The 17,932-nt window shown below is 44.8% G+C and overlaps 2 protein-coding genes across 2 annotated transcripts; both read right to left on the reverse strand.

Annotated features, from left to right (window-relative positions):
• Nucleotides 1-245: 245 nt before the first annotated feature.
• Nucleotides 246-2,959, reverse strand: LOC136545925 (pentatricopeptide repeat-containing protein At1g79540-like). Its single transcript, XM_066537890.1, has one exon. It carries the CDS (start codon nucleotides 2,863-2,865, stop codon nucleotides 469-471), a length of 2,397 nt encoding a protein of 798 aa, XP_066393987.1. The 5' UTR covers nucleotides 2,866-2,959; the 3' UTR covers nucleotides 246-468.
• A 13,006-nt stretch (nucleotides 2,960-15,965) lies between these two features.
• On the reverse strand, nucleotides 15,966-17,465 carry LOC136543857 (aspartic proteinase nepenthesin-1-like). Its single transcript, XM_066536194.1, has one exon. It carries the CDS (start codon nucleotides 17,463-17,465, stop codon nucleotides 15,966-15,968), a length of 1,500 nt encoding a protein of 499 aa, XP_066392291.1.
• Nucleotides 17,466-17,932: the final 467 nt, after the last annotated feature.

Consider the following 17,932-nt stretch of genomic DNA (forward strand, 5'->3'; position numbering starts at 1 on the left):
GCAAGATTAGCGACAGTACCGAAATGTTTCAGCCATAACCAAGCAACTGCATAATGAGCTTTAATGGAATACTTTCATCTGTACCGCCACTTGAGGTGCACTTTTCATATATACCATCAGCATGTGTGAATGACATGTAGGACCATAGCCCATATGCAATTGACTAGTTTGGTGGTATTAATAAAAAGGGGAGCCTCAAGTGGTGGTATGGAAGATAATTTCCCAACTTTAACTGTGTAGAAGCTCGGAGAGTGTAATAATATGTTGCAGGATATCAATATGCTTGCCTCATTATTGAAGTTACAACTGAATTAGTGGGTTACAAAATCCAATGCAAGAGCTAAGAACTCAGTGAATCAAACCCTACTTTGGGGTTACCTAGAACAAATTGGTACAGATAAAAAGTTCAAAATATCAGCAGCCCTCTCGAGAGCAAGCTCTGTAGCCCTACAAACACTACTGACATTTCTATTGATTGTATAACAAACCTTTTGTAGACTCACGAAGATATGCATCCATATCATATCCTACAAGATGCATTCGCCATGCAAGGGCCTGTGCGTCCTTCCTCCTGTGACGGATACAAAGACTACTAAGTAACCGGTTGCCTACATGTCTTGACATAATGAATCGTTTATTCAATGTATAGAGCATAACATCAACTGCTGAATCTAGATTTCTTTCCCAACATAGGTATTTGCTAAGATGAGCACAGCAAGCTGGTGTGATATCAATGCCAAACTCCTCAAGTATATGAAAAATCTTGAGGGCATCATCTATTCTCCTTGCTTGAATGAGGCCTATGAGCCAAATGGTGTAAGGACATGAGTTTACCGAACCATATTCTTGATCAATCTTGATTAGCTCCCTAACTGCTTCATCCAGGGAACCCTCTTCAAACTTTTTTCGGGCACTAGCAATTACTTCATCTTGGGCTGAGAGATTGTACTTTTTGGGCAGGTCATCAAACCAGAGGTTGATTGCTTGTGACAATTTGTTCATCCTACAAAGCGATCTCATTATGCTATTGTAGATTGACAGACTCGGGGTGCCACCACTGTGTAATATGTCCTGGAACAATGTCATGGCATCATTATATCTGTGTGCCCTCAAGAGGCTATCGATAAGAGTCCCATACGTGATCTCATCAAGAGAGAACCCCTTGACTTGGAGCTCTCTGAAGAGCCTCAGTGCTCCATCAAGATTCCTCACTTTACACAGTCCATTTAACAGTGTGTTATACGTGACAACATCAGGAACCACACCACTGTTTATTATACCTCGAAGAAGCTTGTAAGCTTTAAGCACCTGCCCAGACTGGCACATACTGTCAACCAGCTTTTGCAAGCTCTCACTGTCCCTCACCTGGTTTGCACCAAGTGTTAACCGAAGGAACAAGGAAGGGTTATTTCCCACCTCCATCTTATAGAAAAGCATCCGAGCTTCCTCAAGCCTATGTGCCCGGTAGAGTCCATCGATGAGCACGTTGTATGTCATAACAGTTGGATGGCAACCAACTTCCACCATCCCATCAAAAACCTGCATTGCCTCATCTACAAGCTGTTTCTTGCACAACCCATGTATCATGGTAGTATGTGTATTGGTGTCTAGGACCACGTTATTCTGCGCCATCTCTGACATCAACGAGCGAGCTCCATCCAGATCACCGGCATCACAGAGGGCCTTCAGCAGCGTGTTGTAGCAGAAGGTATCAGGAGTAAAGCCTTTCTCTTTCATCTCATCGAAGAAGGCAAAGGCATCATTGGTTCTTCCAGCCTCTGCACACCCACGGATCATTATAGTGTACAGAACAATGTCCGGTGAGAAATCAGCTTGCTCCAACACCTCCATGTAACACTGGAATCCCTCTTCATACCGACCTGCCAGGAACAAACCGTCAATCAAGCAACTGTACCCCTTCAAGCCAAGTACAAAGGTCCCAGTACGACGGAGTGCCTCAAGCCGCTCAATGGCCTCGTCAACTCTGCCAGCCTTGCATAACCCGCTAAGGAATGCATTGTATGTGACTTCATCAGGCGGACAGCCTGTGTCTTCCATGGAATGTAGCAGGTTCTCAGCTTCCTTCAGCTGTCCGGCATTGCACATCGACGATAATAAGATGGTGTGTGTCTTGACGTTGGGAGTGATACCTCTCTGGAGCATTTCGTCAAACAGCTTGCGCGCGTCCATGGCCGTTCCCCGCTTGCAGAGGCCATCCATGAGCACATTGTACGTGGCCCTGTTGGGCAGGCAGCCGGCGGTGACCATCCTGTTATATAACGCCAGGGCAAGGGGAACGACACCACCGCTGGCGACGAGGACCCTGAGGACGGCGTTGTAGACGAAGGTGGTGGGGCGGCACCCGAACTCGCCCTCCATCCGGGAGAAGGCCTCGACCGCCTCGTGGTGCCGTCCGGCGGAGGCGTGGGCGAATATGAGCGCCTCGAATGCGGCAGCGGGGGGTTGGAGGCCGGCGGCTTGGGCGTCGGCGATGGCGTCGTACATGGCAGCATCCGCATCGGTGGCAAGGAGGATGGGGACGACGGCGCGGGAGTGGAGGAGCGGGGAGCGGAGGCGCGGGGTGAGCGCGGAGAAGAGGAAGAGGCGGAGGCGGGACGCGGGCGGGAGCGCGGCGCAGAGGAGGGCGTCGGCGACGGAGTGCGGGGTGAGTCGGCGCGAGAGGAGGGAGAGGCAAGGGAAGAAGGAAGGGAGCGACGGCGGGAGCGTGGAGAGGAGCGCGTGGAGGGCGTCGCCGGCTTCGAGCTCGGCGGCGAGGTGAGGGGCGGAGGTGTGGATAGGGGCGGCGCCGGCGGGAGCGGGGTGGGGTAGTGGGAGGAGGGAGCGTACCGCCGCCGCACATCTCATAAGGTCATCGAGGTGGATCGAGGTCGAGGCGGACGGAGGCGGATTGCGGCGGCGGCGCCGGTAGGGGTGGGACAGGTGGAGTGGGCGGCGAGGGCTTCGCTGGATCAAACTGATTGGTTAAGTTGGGCCCTCCTCTATTTTTCTTCTTTTTGTTAAAATTCCGTTTTGCATTGCGATCAGGATCAAATTTCAATTCAAAGTTCACGGGCCCAAACTTTATAGACAGGCCATAAGTTTTCAAAAGGAATTACACACGAGTGAAATAGCACTACGTTTTCTAGAATAAAGCAATAATTTCAAATGGCTGGCTAAGTGATTTATACTGACATAAAAAGTTATAGTGGTATATAGAGGAAACTATTTCATTTATTATTTTTATAACATGAATCTTTTTTATTAATTATGCACAAAACATGTAACTAATGATAAAGATAACGATGCACGCAGCAGCAGCCTGAACTCTGTGGAGGATAAACCTTATGAAATTCAATCTTGATACTGAGTATACCGTACAAAATAAAGTTTTCCTATGGCGAAGTGTGAACCATGGTTTGGCAATAAGACTAAACAAATATAAATATTGCCTAGAAAAGGATAATATGCACGAGTTGTGTGGGCTAGAGGTCGAATTAGAATTCCATGCAAGAAACGTGTGCTCTGTTAAGAAGCAGCATTGGGTATTGCCGTATGAGGATCCATCCTTTTGTATTGAACCGGATGGGTTACTCTCTTACAGCTAAGCTATGTTATTAGCAAGGAAATGGCGGAGTTGACTGCTCTCATGTTAGGGAGAACTTGGTTTTGGAGAAATAAGGTGGTCCATGGTGCTAAGCTTAAACATGTGGTCGCATCTGTCATTTTTTTTTAATTGAATTATGTTGATTCTCTACAACTTAGCGGAGGACCTGAAAGGTAATCAAGCTATCTTCAAAATCTGCAAAGAAGGCAAGAAAAAGCAAAAGCAAAGCCCAGTGACCATCGGAACATTAGAAACATCCAGAGTAGGGCTAGGTGAAAGTGAATATCGATGGAGCTTCAAAAGTTTTTAAGTTCGACTAGATTTATAAAAAATATTAGCAACATTCGTATCTCCAAATAAATTTATGAAAATATATTCAGCGATTCATCTGATACTAATTATGTACCATAAGTATTAATATTTTCTTTTATATATTTGGTCAAAATTGTAAATATTTGACTTTTTAAAAAATAAAAATGATACTTTTTATTGGACGAAGGAGTAATGATATAAAACATATGTCTAGGACGCTCTCGAATATGTGATTCCAATCCGTGAGGGGACAGAATAATGACATGGCTTGTGGACTTGTGTAATTTGGCAAAAGGTATGTAACAAACAGTGGTGTGGCGCACGTGGATTACTCAATATGTGGAGTCTTTAATTACGAAAGAATATTGTAACATATTTCTTGAGCAGTTAATATAACTCTCTTTAAGCATATGTTAGAAATTTAGACATTTTTATGTTTAATTTAATTAAAAATAGTAGTAAATTTGTGACAATACATATGTGCACAAATGAAGTACAGTTAATCACTACAGTGCAACCATGACGAGCATACCTGTCGGGGTCTTCATACCCCTGGTATCTCAAGGCACCGAATAGTTAGCCTCTCAGGCGGCCCAACTGGCCGAGGCCCAGCGACCTCGGTCCGCCAAAGCTACAAAGGCCCCACACCAGGCGTCAAGCCATGCAGTCTATCAAAACCTCTCCCTTCTCCTTCCGTTGCACGCTACGCAGCACCGCACGACCTCTCCTCCGTACAGACCCCTAGGAGGGAGCGGAAGGAGGTCGAGCTTCATCAAGTACGCCAGCCCTGATAGGGACAGGCACGCTCCACTCACTCCGCCAGGAATGAGGGGATAGCCAGCTCGGGTGCAAACGCCATCCCTGCACGCCTTTGCATGGACAAGACAAACTGCCAAACGGTGGCGACCGGTACGGCATCCCACTGTCCAAACCAAGCCCAATAGGACGAGCGTACGGCCCCACCCACTACAGGATGAGGCGCACAACCCCAGCCTTAACTTTCAAGACCAACCAAGCCGCCGGGGACCTCGACCTCATAGTTCAGGGTCGAGGCCACCGGTACCACGACCAGCAAAGGCGACCGACGACTCAGGAGCGGCTACCTGCTCCCGCACTGTCGCCACAACGCCACCAGGAGAACAGGAGAAGATGACGAAGGCCATAGCAAGACCACGCCGCGCAAGACAGTTGGAGCACCATCACCGTGCCGACAACGCCGTCATGACTAGCACTGTACACGACACCATGCCATGCCACGACGTGGGAGCAAGACCACGACGACATCCATACCGGAACATACGATGATGCCAGGACAAGACATACTTGCTTGCAAACCAAGTTCCCTAGCTTCTCCCTCCCTCGGGCTCACGATCATTCGGTAGGGAGAATCCATCTCCCTCTATGCAACCTGGCCCTCGAACTCTATATAAGGGCAGCCAGGCCTCCCATCCAGGGGGAGGAACTCTAGAAGTCTTCATTCGGGCATTCGTTCACCTCACTCCTACCTCTTGTCCCTTAGCTTACACACACCATTGTAAGAACTTCAGAGCATTCAATTGAGGAACACGAACTCGAACCCTCTTTGAGACTGAACGTAGGGCTCCGGCCTGAACCAGTATAATTTCTCGTGCCTTTGAGTGCTACCATCGTCTTTCTAGAGCAACACGACACATGTATAAATTTACTAGTCGGTCTACAAAACACTGACAATACCAATCGTAAGCAAAACAAATATGTTACTGATGTAAGATCATAAATAAACCCTGTGGGGGAGACTATAGCCGAAGGCTCCAGTGGCTTCATGCGTACTAGTCGACGTAGTATATTGCAGCTCGAAATCACAGACCATAGTCGATGCAGGAAGGTGTTCACAGTGTAGTCCCGCAAACGTCCACCGGGAGAAGATGCAAATCGGCAGCGCGTAGTTGTGTCAGATGCTCCCCGACAAACTGATCATCCGGCACACCCGAAAGTGTCGCAAACGTGGGTGTGATTTCGGAGGCCTGCTGTCCCAACGCCTGTACGTGCAGGAGTTGCAGGAGTTAGGAATGGGGAACTAGAAAGCAGCAGCAATGTACGTGCAGGAGTTGGAATGGGGAACTAGAAAGCAGCGGAAATAGAATAACGACGGTGCTTGATATGTATGTTCGTGCGCCAGTCTAAAGGCGAGCACCCTTCTTATAGGCATGAGAGATGAAAGGCAAAGAGGTAAAAAAATGAACCTCCACGTTATGAATGCGTTCATCAGTTACCAGTAACCGCAGTCATAACAACAAGAGTTACTAGTAACCACAGTTATAACCATAACTGTTACAAGTCCGATCATCAATGAGAATCAACCCACCAGCTCAAAGTGACTAAAGCAGCCCACCTGGTACCATGACGTGGTTGTCTGGTCTCGCCGATCCCGTGCTCGTCGTAGGAGTATCATGCAGTCTCTATTGCGCCTAGCATTCATTCTGGATCTTAAGATTTATTTGATTTTAATTGAATAAAATTTGGCCAAGCCCAATAAAATCTAACAGCATATATATTAGTGATTTTAGAGAACATTTGCTGGGAAACCACATACGTACTCAAGGCAATATTGTTAATTAATACTCTCATTTTCAGAAGAGAACAGAAAACTACTACTATCTGAGTGTCTAGTTCCTCGTACCACTAAATTTTGGTAAACTCTAAGGCCTCGTTCGTTTCTACCGGATTGGCCCATTCCGGGGCCCGTTTCGGGTGGATTGTTGTGGCTTGTTTCCAATCCGGATGTCAATGAGAATGTGCGTTCGTTTCGGCCCAATCTTGAACCAAAACTGGCCCGGAACCAAAACTGGCCTCGCTTCTCCCTGTCTCCACGGCCTGGAACGGAACCGGACCTCCTTACCTCCGGATTGATGCCGGCTTTTGGAAGCGACGCGAGCACGCGACTGACTCGAGCAATAGAGGCAACGGCGGGGCGGCGCGGGGTGACCGTGGTGCGGCACGAGGAGACGGCGACCCTACGTCCTTCCCCTTCCTCCTTCTCGTCGGTGATCCCCTCGCTCTCCCCTTCGTCCTCGTCCTCTCTCCCTCCTCTAGGGTTCTTTGATCTTGAGCATGATGGCCTCCTGGTAGTTCGATGGATGATGATGTGATCAGTAGTGGGGGCTAGAAGTGGGCACCGATGTATCCTACTCCAGGTTGACCTAGGTCATAGGCGTGTTCTTCAGTTCTTCGATCTGGAGAAGAACTCTGACATATGTGAAGGAACTATATCACTGTGATTAAACAATTGATACTTGTAGTTTAGTTTGTGTCACTAGTATTTCCTCAAGTCCGGCTATTCACTACATGCATTTTATGGTGGCATTGGCATTCAGATGGCATAGTTTGCTTTTGTGAGCGCCTACATTTTTTCCAACCGGGAACGTTTGATGTATTCTACTATAGTTGTCAGCAGGTTGCCAGGTTGAGTCCCCAAATTTATTTATTTTTATTAATCATGTGGCCTAGAATCATGGAGAAAAGGGTGAAATTGACCTGCACTGATCCCTGATTTGAAGAACAGTGGCTTCAGTCGCGATTCTTTGTGCACACTTTGCTTACGCTTCTGCTGGAGAAAAGACATAAACATGAACTGTCCAGAGCTTAGATTAGGATGTAATATCTAAGCCTTGGACAGTTCATGTTTACAATGACTTTCCTTTCCTCTGTAACCTTTTGTTAGTGGTGGTAATTTATTGTGATAGAGGGCCTGTTGTTAAACACGTCGACGATTAAATAGTGTAGCTACCTTTTTGTGCCCTTTCTTGTGATATGATGATTAACTAGTCTTTTGTGCTGACTGCCTTCCATGTTTCTTTTGACCACTATTTTTTCTTGTAGTGAGAGTGTACTGTAGCAGATGTGCTTTCTGAGAAGAGGCTTGTAACATTAATTATGTTTCATGACCACAATATCATAGAGTTACTGATTGTCAGAACTGAAATAGATGGTCTGCACACAATTAGTTTGTCCATTCTTTAGTTTGTTCTTAAAATTGATACTTTCATGTCAATACAGAGTTTTGTATAATGTTGATATATGACTGATTCTTTAGTTTAGTAGGCAGTAGCTTCATGTGTCTATTTTTCTATACTTGACAGTATACATGATATTATTTGTTGACAGTATAAACAAAATAAAAATAATTTTAATTCTAGAATGTTGTTTTGAGCTTTTTTTAGTTTCTAGAAATATAGCATGCAATGCTAGATGTATTGTGTATCCTCCAGCACTATTTAGATGTATTATATAATCCTCCAGCACTATGTGACTTGTGGTTTCTTGTTACTTGTAGATCTCTCCAGCACCATTTAGAGTTGGGGAAGGTGAACCTCCGCCTTCTTGGGATCCGGTACCAACTCCAAAAGGTAATTCAGAAGGTTCACTTTCTATAGTTGCAAACAGTGCCAATCAATATATTCTTTCTACTTCTCACTTTAGTATTTGTTTGTTTCTATCTTGCTGCTCCATATTATCCTGTGATTCACTTGACTTGTGTAGTAGTCTTTGATCAAGTTTTTTTTATAGTGCTGATGACTAAGCAACAATATGCTAGTTACAGTTTATATTTTGTACTGATGGAACAATTACAAGAATGCTTTTCTACTAGTGTTGATGACTAAGCAACAATATGCTAGATTTGTAGAGTTAGGTTATATGCTTCTACTTGTCACAATTTATAGATGTCAGAACAACAATTCTACATCCATGTTCTTCTCATCTGTACTGTCATGATGTAGAATTAAGTTACCAGAGTATATGCTGTTGCACATGTGCTATTTTCTCAGGATGAATATTGCTTTGTTCTGCCATAAGGCATATGTTTAGTCTTTAACATTGATGAACTAACCTAAAAGTTATGCATTGCTGCACACTTAGTTCTGCCATGAGACATCTTGCAATACATGATAAGATTACCCGAATTCAAAAATATAACTTGATGAACTAACCTAAAAGTTATCGTGTAGGTCATTTGGCTGAAGGTACTTATAATCTCACTTCCCTTGGGCCACCACAAGAAGAAGAACCACTTCAACAAATTCATGAAGTAGAAGACTTGGACATCATCAAGGTTCATGAGGTACTAGATGAAGATGATTCAATCACTAAGATGCAAACAAGTGAGCCTGCAACTATTGAAAGAAGTGGATAGCGAGATTCTCTATCACGAGATGAAGAAAATGAGGTCGTAGCTGTTGAAAGAAGCGGGCAACGAAGAACTAATACTATTACATCAAGCAAAAAACATGAAAAGGAAGAAAAGAGACCTAAGAAGGGTGAAAGAATTGAAGAAATGATGTGGAGATACCTAGACATGAGGACTAAGCAAGTACAAGATGAGTCTGCAGATCTAGACAAAGAAAAGGAGGTTGCTGAAGGTAATAACTTCTCTATCAAAAGGTGTATATCCGTTCTGAGCACAATGGAAGTGACAAAGGAAGAGAAGGCAAAAGCATTTGCAGTTTTCATCAAGAGCAAAGAAAAAAGAGAGGCCTTCCTAAGTGGGTGCGAACTAGATCGAGAAGCAACTTTGGTTTGGCTCAAAAGTGCGATGGTCTAATAGGCCAGTCTACTTAATTGCTGAAAACTTGATGTTTTTCTTCTATTTGACTACAAGAGTCCTTTAGTCACTGCAAAACTGAAAGAAGAAATATTTTCTAGTTTTGTGCAATCCTTAGAGATGAGAACATTTTGATAGTTGAGTTGCTAGTAAGAGGATTTTGACTATAGAGATGCATTTCTAGTCAGGTTGAAAGCTGAGATCTTCTCCTTTCATTTAGCTTGAAAATTGTTGTCCTTTTACAGTAAGGTTGAAAGCTGACATCTGCTCCTATTATTTAGCAAATGAAACAGTTTTCTTTGAATTGTCAGTTTGTCACTAGTTGTCTATTTTTGTAACACCCCAGGTGTTTGTCACCAGTTAAGCAATATGGTTTGAGCTCAAACATGACATGTTAAGTGGTGATGAAGGTGTCAAGATCAAATCTACAAGAGTGAGCTCCAACTTAAACTTGGACAACGCACCTTTGCTTACATGTGGACCCTTATTAAGATTATGCAAGAGTAATGCTAAACATGCTTATTTCATGTACATTACATCAACATGCATTCCTCTTGATCAGTGGAAAAGTTTCATGAAGTTTGGAATCAAGAAGTCACATGAAATGATAAGTTATAATCTTTTTTGGATTGCTTTATTAAGTGAATGGAATTATAGATCATCAACCAAACCTTGATACCTTGCCCAAATGACTCTAATTGAACTCTACAACAAAAGTCATGAAGGGTTCATGTTGAGCAAAGGTCAAGAAAATGCCACAATCGGTCAAAAACTCTGATTTAAGCTTTACCGTGATGCTATTTTGACCTATGTTGACCAATCGCTTACAGTGCTTGCATGGAGTTGCACCCTAAATAAAAGCTAAAGTTTGAGTGGAGCAGAACAAACTTTGTTTTTGGACCAAGAGCTAGATCAACTTGGAACTAAGTCAAACTGAGGCTCAAACTTTGAATCTGCAGCTGTTTTCAGTACTTAAAATTTTGCTAAGTCTAGAATTCATCGTCGTCGACCTTGGCATCTCACGTTCTCATGATTTTGTTAAACAACTTGATTTGGTCCAAATATATAAGTTGGAGTATACATTGTGGAAAAGAGCGTGCAAAAAGATGGCACTCGTTTGACCTTGTTTTGACCAATAATTTTGGAGTTTGTTCATTGCCGTCAATGCGTTGACAATGCCATCTTAGAGCTTAATTACCTAGGGATGCAGAACTCAAATGACCATGGCGCCTTAAGTAATGTTGTAGTGTAGTCTGAGAGTAACAAATTTGCTTCAAGCACCCAGGGACAAATATGCTCCAAAGATGCCGAAATCTGGACTGAAAGTTGGCCTCGTTCGCGCATGCCACCTGTTCGGCAGAAAGCTGCGTGGCCGCCTGCACCGCAGTGTGCCCCACCTCCATTGCCACGCACCACCTTGCTCCCTACGCCTCTAAATGCGGATGCCCGAGCTACCCTAGCATCCCGCACTCGCTCTCTGCTCCCTCTCACGCTCGCCTAGGCTCTCGCTCGTCCTCTGGCCGCACCAGAGCGAAGCCGCCATGGACGCCGGCACCGAGCTCGCAGCACTGCCGTGCCCCCTCACCTCTGCACTTCACCACTCCCTGCGGACCGTGGCACCTTCCTCAGCTCACGCCGCGTCTCTGGCCCTCCCAGACCGGTGCTGATGGCCGCTGCTGCTCCACGCCGCCGGAGCAGCTGCCGGCGTTCCGCCTGCTCACGCGGCCAGCAGGCCACAGGCCACCTCAGGCCATGCCACAGTCACCTGGAGGCACGCCAGGGTCTGGGACAGCCAGAGCCTGCAACATCTCACCGCCGGCGCCACCTCAGCCGGCCGGAGCCGTGAGCCCGGCCATCCCCCTATGCTGTTGTCGAGAGGAAGGAGAAGGGGGACCACGTGCGAGAATAGGATGTTTTCCAGGGGGTTAAGTGAAGAATCCATGACTCAGAGGAATAGTGCCGAAAAGGATATGTTTGTTCGAGTTTAATTTGTAGAAACTGCCGGATCCCTGATGCAAGATTTACATTCCTTTTCTTTGATTTATGCAGATTTGAATGATCAACTTTGAAAATTTGTAGTAATTAGTAGAAAAATTGTAAAATAGTAAATGAGGATTTTTTTGGAATCCTTGTGTAATTATATATAAGTAGATCTATAATATGACATGCTCTAGTTTAAAGTTTTTTCTGTAAAAATCAATTTGTGCAGTTAGGTTCTTAATACTAGTTATGTCTTGTCTTTTTTATAACTGCAGTTGTGGTACTCAAATAAACAGAAAGTTTTATGGAGTGCTACTCAGGTGATGGTTGTTGTCTGGTAAAAATTTTAGGAGTCTAGGCTTGATAGTTTAAGATCTATAAAAATAACAAATGCCCTGTGTTGCTTTGCTCCTATTCTGAATAGGCCTGTATGTTTGAATTAATTGGCTCAATTAAGTTATGAATCATGCCTTGATGACAATAAAGGAGTTGTAGTAATTTTCTTAATATTTACATAAAGCTAAAGATCATAATTTTTTGTTAAGTATATTTTTAGTTATAGTTGCTTACATTTTTGTGGCTGTTTCTGCCCAAACCCAGATAGGGTTGCCTCGTTGGTAATGTGTGGCCTTGTTAATAGCAGAATTAGCTCTAAGTGTTTATAACAAAGTTGTTTAGAATTTTCTAAGCTTTCTAAAAAGTCTAGAACCACATTTATTGGACATGTGGAACTCTAGTTATAGCTGTTTAAATTTGCATATTAGGTTCTATCCATGTTTTGGACAGAGATTCATTGATTGGATTAATTGACCTTGTTAACTGTAGAATCATCTTAAGATGATAATAATAAAGTTGTATGTAACTTAATGATTTTTCTAGAAAGTTATGGTTCATGCTTGTTTGATATCCATAACTCCAGTTATGCATTGTTGAAATTACTACTACTTTTATGTCCTAGTTCTGTGTAGATCTGAAACATTGGCATGTTTGACCTAGTTAGCTTTGGAATAAGCTTTGATAATAACAATGTTGTAGACAATTTCATTAGCTTTCCAGAAAGTCTAGGATCACCCTTGTTAGATGCCTATATCTCTGGTTATGGATAAAAAAAGTGACTGTTGTGCTGCTGTCCAAATTTCTATACATGTGCTAGGTGATTGCTATGGCTTGCTCTTGTTTTGGCTAAACATGTTGGTTAGTTCTTGATCGATGCATGTGTGCAATATCTGAACTCAAGTTCACTTGTGTGCCATGCCTAATATGCTTGCTATCCCTCTATAATACGTTGTGTGATGTTTAGTTAAATAACTCTAGGTGCCTATGTCTTGTATGACCTTATGTTTGCCTTGAATGCTATTATGTGATGCATCTCATATTACCATTCTTCATATTCATGCACTTATATCTTGCATCTCATTTAGGTACGCTAGATGAACCACGTGAAGGTCGTGATGTTGGAGCCGAACCCGAAGACGGTGTATAGTGGACCTATCTCGAAGATGGAAGGACCCCTAGAGTACATGCCTAAACGGGAGATGCTCACCAAGCGAGTGTCATCTAACAAACACTAACCTAGTGTTGGATCCCAAGCAAGCCCCGGAGCATTCTAAGTCTTCTATGGTTTACAAAATACTACTTGAGTCCTTTACGTTTGATGCATTAGGTTATAAGAGTTGATTGGAACCACTTGATGCATATAATTTCCTTGTCTAGAAATATACCTTTAACCCTGTTTAGGTCCAAGATCGAATATATGCTTAGCCATGCTTAGACCGATAGAAGTCGGGTGATTTCCTATCACCTGCAAGATATAGGTGGATATCGAAGCACGGTTGGCTATATTTACTATCGTGGAACAGAATCATGGTGTAATATAAATGGAGGCCGGACGGAGTCTATGTGTAGGTTGACTCATGTGATTCCGTCTGTGCTGATTAAGGACTGTATCGTTGTCGGCGCTTCTGACAAGATTGAACGCATGTCTCTCACTTAGCTAGCCGGATAACTCGTTTCGACCACGAAGCCGAGTAGCTCAACTCAGGCCGGGCCCCATTCTATCAAAGTGCATACTCTGGATGGTAGTAAGGATGTGCGAGGAGCCAGCCATGAGCCCAAGGGTAGGGTAGTCCTGATCGTCCTGACAGCCGGTTGTCCCTGATTGTGCGGCACTGGGTGAACCCACGAAATGTGTACCTGAGTTGTAATAAAGGTGACCTAAGACTACCTTGGTGCAGGTATGTCTAGGTTTGTGTTAGGAATAAATTCTCAGTTGGTTGAAATTGATTCGAATCGCCGTCTCTCTCGGATAGTGAGAAACTTGGCTAGTCCCAACATCTTAGTAATTGTATTATGGAATGTGATGGTTCGGATAAACATGGAATTACTACACCGACTATAGTTACTATTGTATGCTATTAAATGATATACCATATGTTTAGCACAGGATAGTTGCTAATCTAGAGATGAATAACCATAATTAACTTGATGACCAAAGTACAACTGTATAACTGGGTTAATCGCTTTTCATGCAAAATGTTGTCAAGCTATCTTCACTTATAAAGCCTTGCATACTCCTTGGTATCACTTTATTTTGGGTTTATGATGGGTAAGTCTAACTGAGTACATTCGAGTACTCAGGGTTTATCCCACCATGTTGCAGGTGAAGTTCTTGGCCTGCTGAAGATGGTGGCTAACCGCCGGTGGGCTTGATGACTCTATATTTATTTCTCATCTATATGCTTTTATCAGAGGATGTCACTTATGCTAGTAATGTATTTGGAACTCATATTAATGTAATCATTTAAAAGCTATGTTGTTTTCACTAATCGGTTTTGAAACCCAAACTTGTACTATTATTTATGAACCCATTTGTAACATTATTTTCTGCTGCAACTCTGTGTATGTGATATATATTTGCTTAATCATACGATCTTGGTTGGGATATTGATTTACCGAGGTCCTTCGTGACACTCGGCGGACTACCGGGTTTATATAAGTGAAAGTATGCGCGTGTCATCGTGTTAGTGGGGACAACCGTACTTGATCTTGTATAAATTGGGTGGTTCTGTCACAATTTTCACCATTCTGATTATGTTTCCACCATTCCTAGTTAGGTAACTGAAATGTGTCTCATGACTTTAGTAAAGTTATTATTATTATTATACATAATGTGCATCATAAGTTAATAATAATGGCTATCCCTTGTTGTGAATGTATATGTTACTATGTTGTTGTTTGTATCAAGGGACATTTAAACCTCATGGTTAAGTTGGATTTTTTTTATAACCATAGTAATGGCCAAAATAATTTATATATCACAAACTGGAACAAGTGATGTTTCTTATTTGTGCATGTTAGGGCTTGTTTTTTTCTCTGCCTTTTAGTCTTACAATTTCAATCTAATAGCAGCTACTGATTCACAGAGGATGCAACCACTTCCATTTCTATATGTTAGGAAGTTAGCAAAGTTTTTGCCATGTTAGTACTCAAGATAACTGCAGCCAGTTTTAGATCATAGAAAAGAATCATCACTGGCATGGTTAATGAACTCCATAGAAGTAAACATGGTTGCCGGCGCTGGACTGAACTTGTGGCAAAATTTGGTTGCATCATTCTTCTGGACCAGTTTGATAAGAAAGGCAGAGAAACCATTTGTCGATAAGATAGGGATAGAGCCTGTGAAGGCACTGATTAGTTTCATAACTAATCAAAGATTTTAAACTGACACAATGATTTAATTATGCTTTGGTTGACTACATTGCAAGTCATTTTCATTCAATTATTCAGTAATTTGTAAAAAAGCTTACTGTCATTTTTAGGGAGGAGGCAATGATGATCAAGAAACATTCGATTGGACAAAGTGCATGGACACTTGAATAGGCTTAGACGAGTTATCTACTGGTTTAAATTATGCTTTGAATTTGCGCACTTTTATGATGGTTTATGTGAGAAAAGATTGTAATTTCAAGAGTGGATCATGACAGCCTTTTGGTGCACCTTTTGTCAATTTTGGTAGTAGCTAGCATGTCCTTTATCTGTGGCTGCACATTATCTGAGGTACTCTTTGGTGCCTATTATCTCTACATGTATGAGAATGTATGAGAGCTTGTTTTTGCTACAATGTATTTGCAATGTATTTCATGAGATGTATTTGTAGCACTCCAAAACAGGCATGTATCCAAAACAGGTATATGCTGTTAGTGCCCCAAGTAATACATGTTTTGGATCCCTGGCAAACCGAACAGCAGATGGTTGAAGTAGGGAATAGTGACAGGCATGGAATAGTTACAGGGCAGGGAGTGACAGGCATGTATCCACTTATTCCTGGGCTGGAAGAAATCTGCTCCGGTATTAAATTCATAGCAAATGAACGAGTCCTAAAATGACATGAAATTACATGATTAGACAGTTTATTTTTTCGCGACCTCCCCTCTTTTGTTGGAGCAATGTTCCGATCCCACACACCATCAAACTTATATGGCAATCGAAAATTCATGAAACCATGTACACCGCAACCCACAAGAAATGGGCAAAGAGCATCGGCAACGAGATGTGTGGCGGTGGAGCTGATGACAGCCGATGCCCTGGCGTCCCTTGATAGGAATTATTCGACGGCGGCGGCGACGACGACGCTTGCTGGAGCGATTCAAACGTCAGCGTCGAACCATGGATGTTGTAGATCATGTGCGTGCCGGTCTGGATGAGGCTGCCGAGGAGCGACACGTGCCCGTCCGGCGACGGTAGTATCGTCAGGCACTCTAGCCCGCTGCTGGCGTCCATGTAGAAGTAGTTGCCCACCTCCAGCTCCATGACGGAGTCGCCGTCGAAGACGAGCGCCATGCCCGGGATCTTGGCCGTGGCCAGCGACTGGCTCGCGTAGCACACGTCGAGGCCAAGCCCTGAGCCGTTCACCGTGGGCAGCCGTATCCGACTCACCAGCGCCTGTCTCAGAAGCTTGTACGCGCTCTCCTCGAGGAACGTGACAGGGACGGCGATGCTCAAGACCACACCGCCGGAACCGTCCTTACGGAGGTCGAACGTCCCCCGCGGGATGTCAAGGTCCTTGCCGTCGACCTGTATGCCAGTCAGCCCGACGAGGTAGATGTTGGGGTAGTCATCGCTGGCCAGGAGCGCGGTGGTCAAGGCTCGCTTGGTCTGCGGCGTGGCGTCATCGCCAAAGAGGATGAAGCTCTGGGTGTCAGTGTCAGTGTCACCGTCGGGGGCGAAGTAGTAGGAGAAGCGCCCGGCGTCGAGCTGCGACACCAGGGAGAGGGGGCCCCTGCCGAGGCCGATCACGCCGGACGCGCCGCCGAAGTCGCCCACGCTGTCGAGGCCGCATCCGAAGACGACGTCGTCCACGCGGGTCGCGCCGAACGTGAAGGACTCGGTGGCGAGGTACCCGGTGGTGTTGGCCTCGCCGCCTCTGTACATGTACACGTAGCCGCACCCGGGGACGTCCGCGCTGCAGTTCTGCGCGGCGGAGTTCTGGCACACGTCGCTCGTGCACCGCACCACCGCCATTGTGGTGGACAGCGTCGAGTAGAAGGGCGTGGCCGGTGTTACGCCGCAGGTGGCGCACGAGCCGCACTGCGTCCACACGAGCTCGCTGGAGATGTCCAGCGCGCCCGACACGCTCTGTGGGGGCGTGCCCACTTGGTAGCTGTACAGGAACATGCCGGCGTTGGTGGCCGGGGCCTGCCGGCTCTGCCCACCGTTGCTCCCGTCGCCGGCCGGCTTGCTGCCCTGCTGGCCACTGCCAGGCTCGCTTTGATCGTCGTAGCTGCCGCCGCCCTGGCCCTGCTGCCCCTGACTAGGGAGGAGATCGGCCATGTCCGACGCGTGGTTCTTGAAGAACTTCCGCAGCTGCTGCTGTGTCCTTGGGGTCATGGTCAGGCGTGGATATTTGCCCGCTCTAACCATTCGCGTCGGCATGAGGACGAGGACAAGGAAGACAATGGCGATACAGGGGACTATTATTCTACGATCTTCCATTGGAGTTTGGCGTAGGGTTGTAAACTTGAATTGGCGAATGTGTGACTTTGGTGGCTCCTATTTATAGCCTGCACAGTTGACACTACGAGTGAAGAATCAGTCAAGAGCAGATCTCAAGGCAAAGTAGGACAGCAAGGCCACGATGCGAGGCACAGCAAGGCCTCCATTGTTCGTTGATCATCATATATAGACTACGTGCACTATTATGCTTAGTAAACGCTAAGTCGTCGTATGACCAATTAACAGCTTAATTATGTGCACCACTCCATGAATTTTAAAATGCATTTGAAGTTGACTTTCCAATGTTACCAAATTGGATTAAGGTACATCTTGGCCGCTTAAAGAACGATGTTTTTTTGGGGGAACTTAGCTTGCCAAGTCGCCATTCAAATACAATGTCTTCAATAAAAACCGCTGATTTGGACTAACATAGCCCACTTGTCTTAGATCACAAAGGAATTTTTTTT

Source organism: Miscanthus floridulus, chromosome 3 (assembly GCF_019320115.1).
Source record: "Miscanthus floridulus cultivar M001 chromosome 3, ASM1932011v1, whole genome shotgun sequence".
NCBI lineage: Eukaryota > Viridiplantae > Streptophyta > Magnoliopsida > Poales > Poaceae > Miscanthus > Miscanthus floridulus.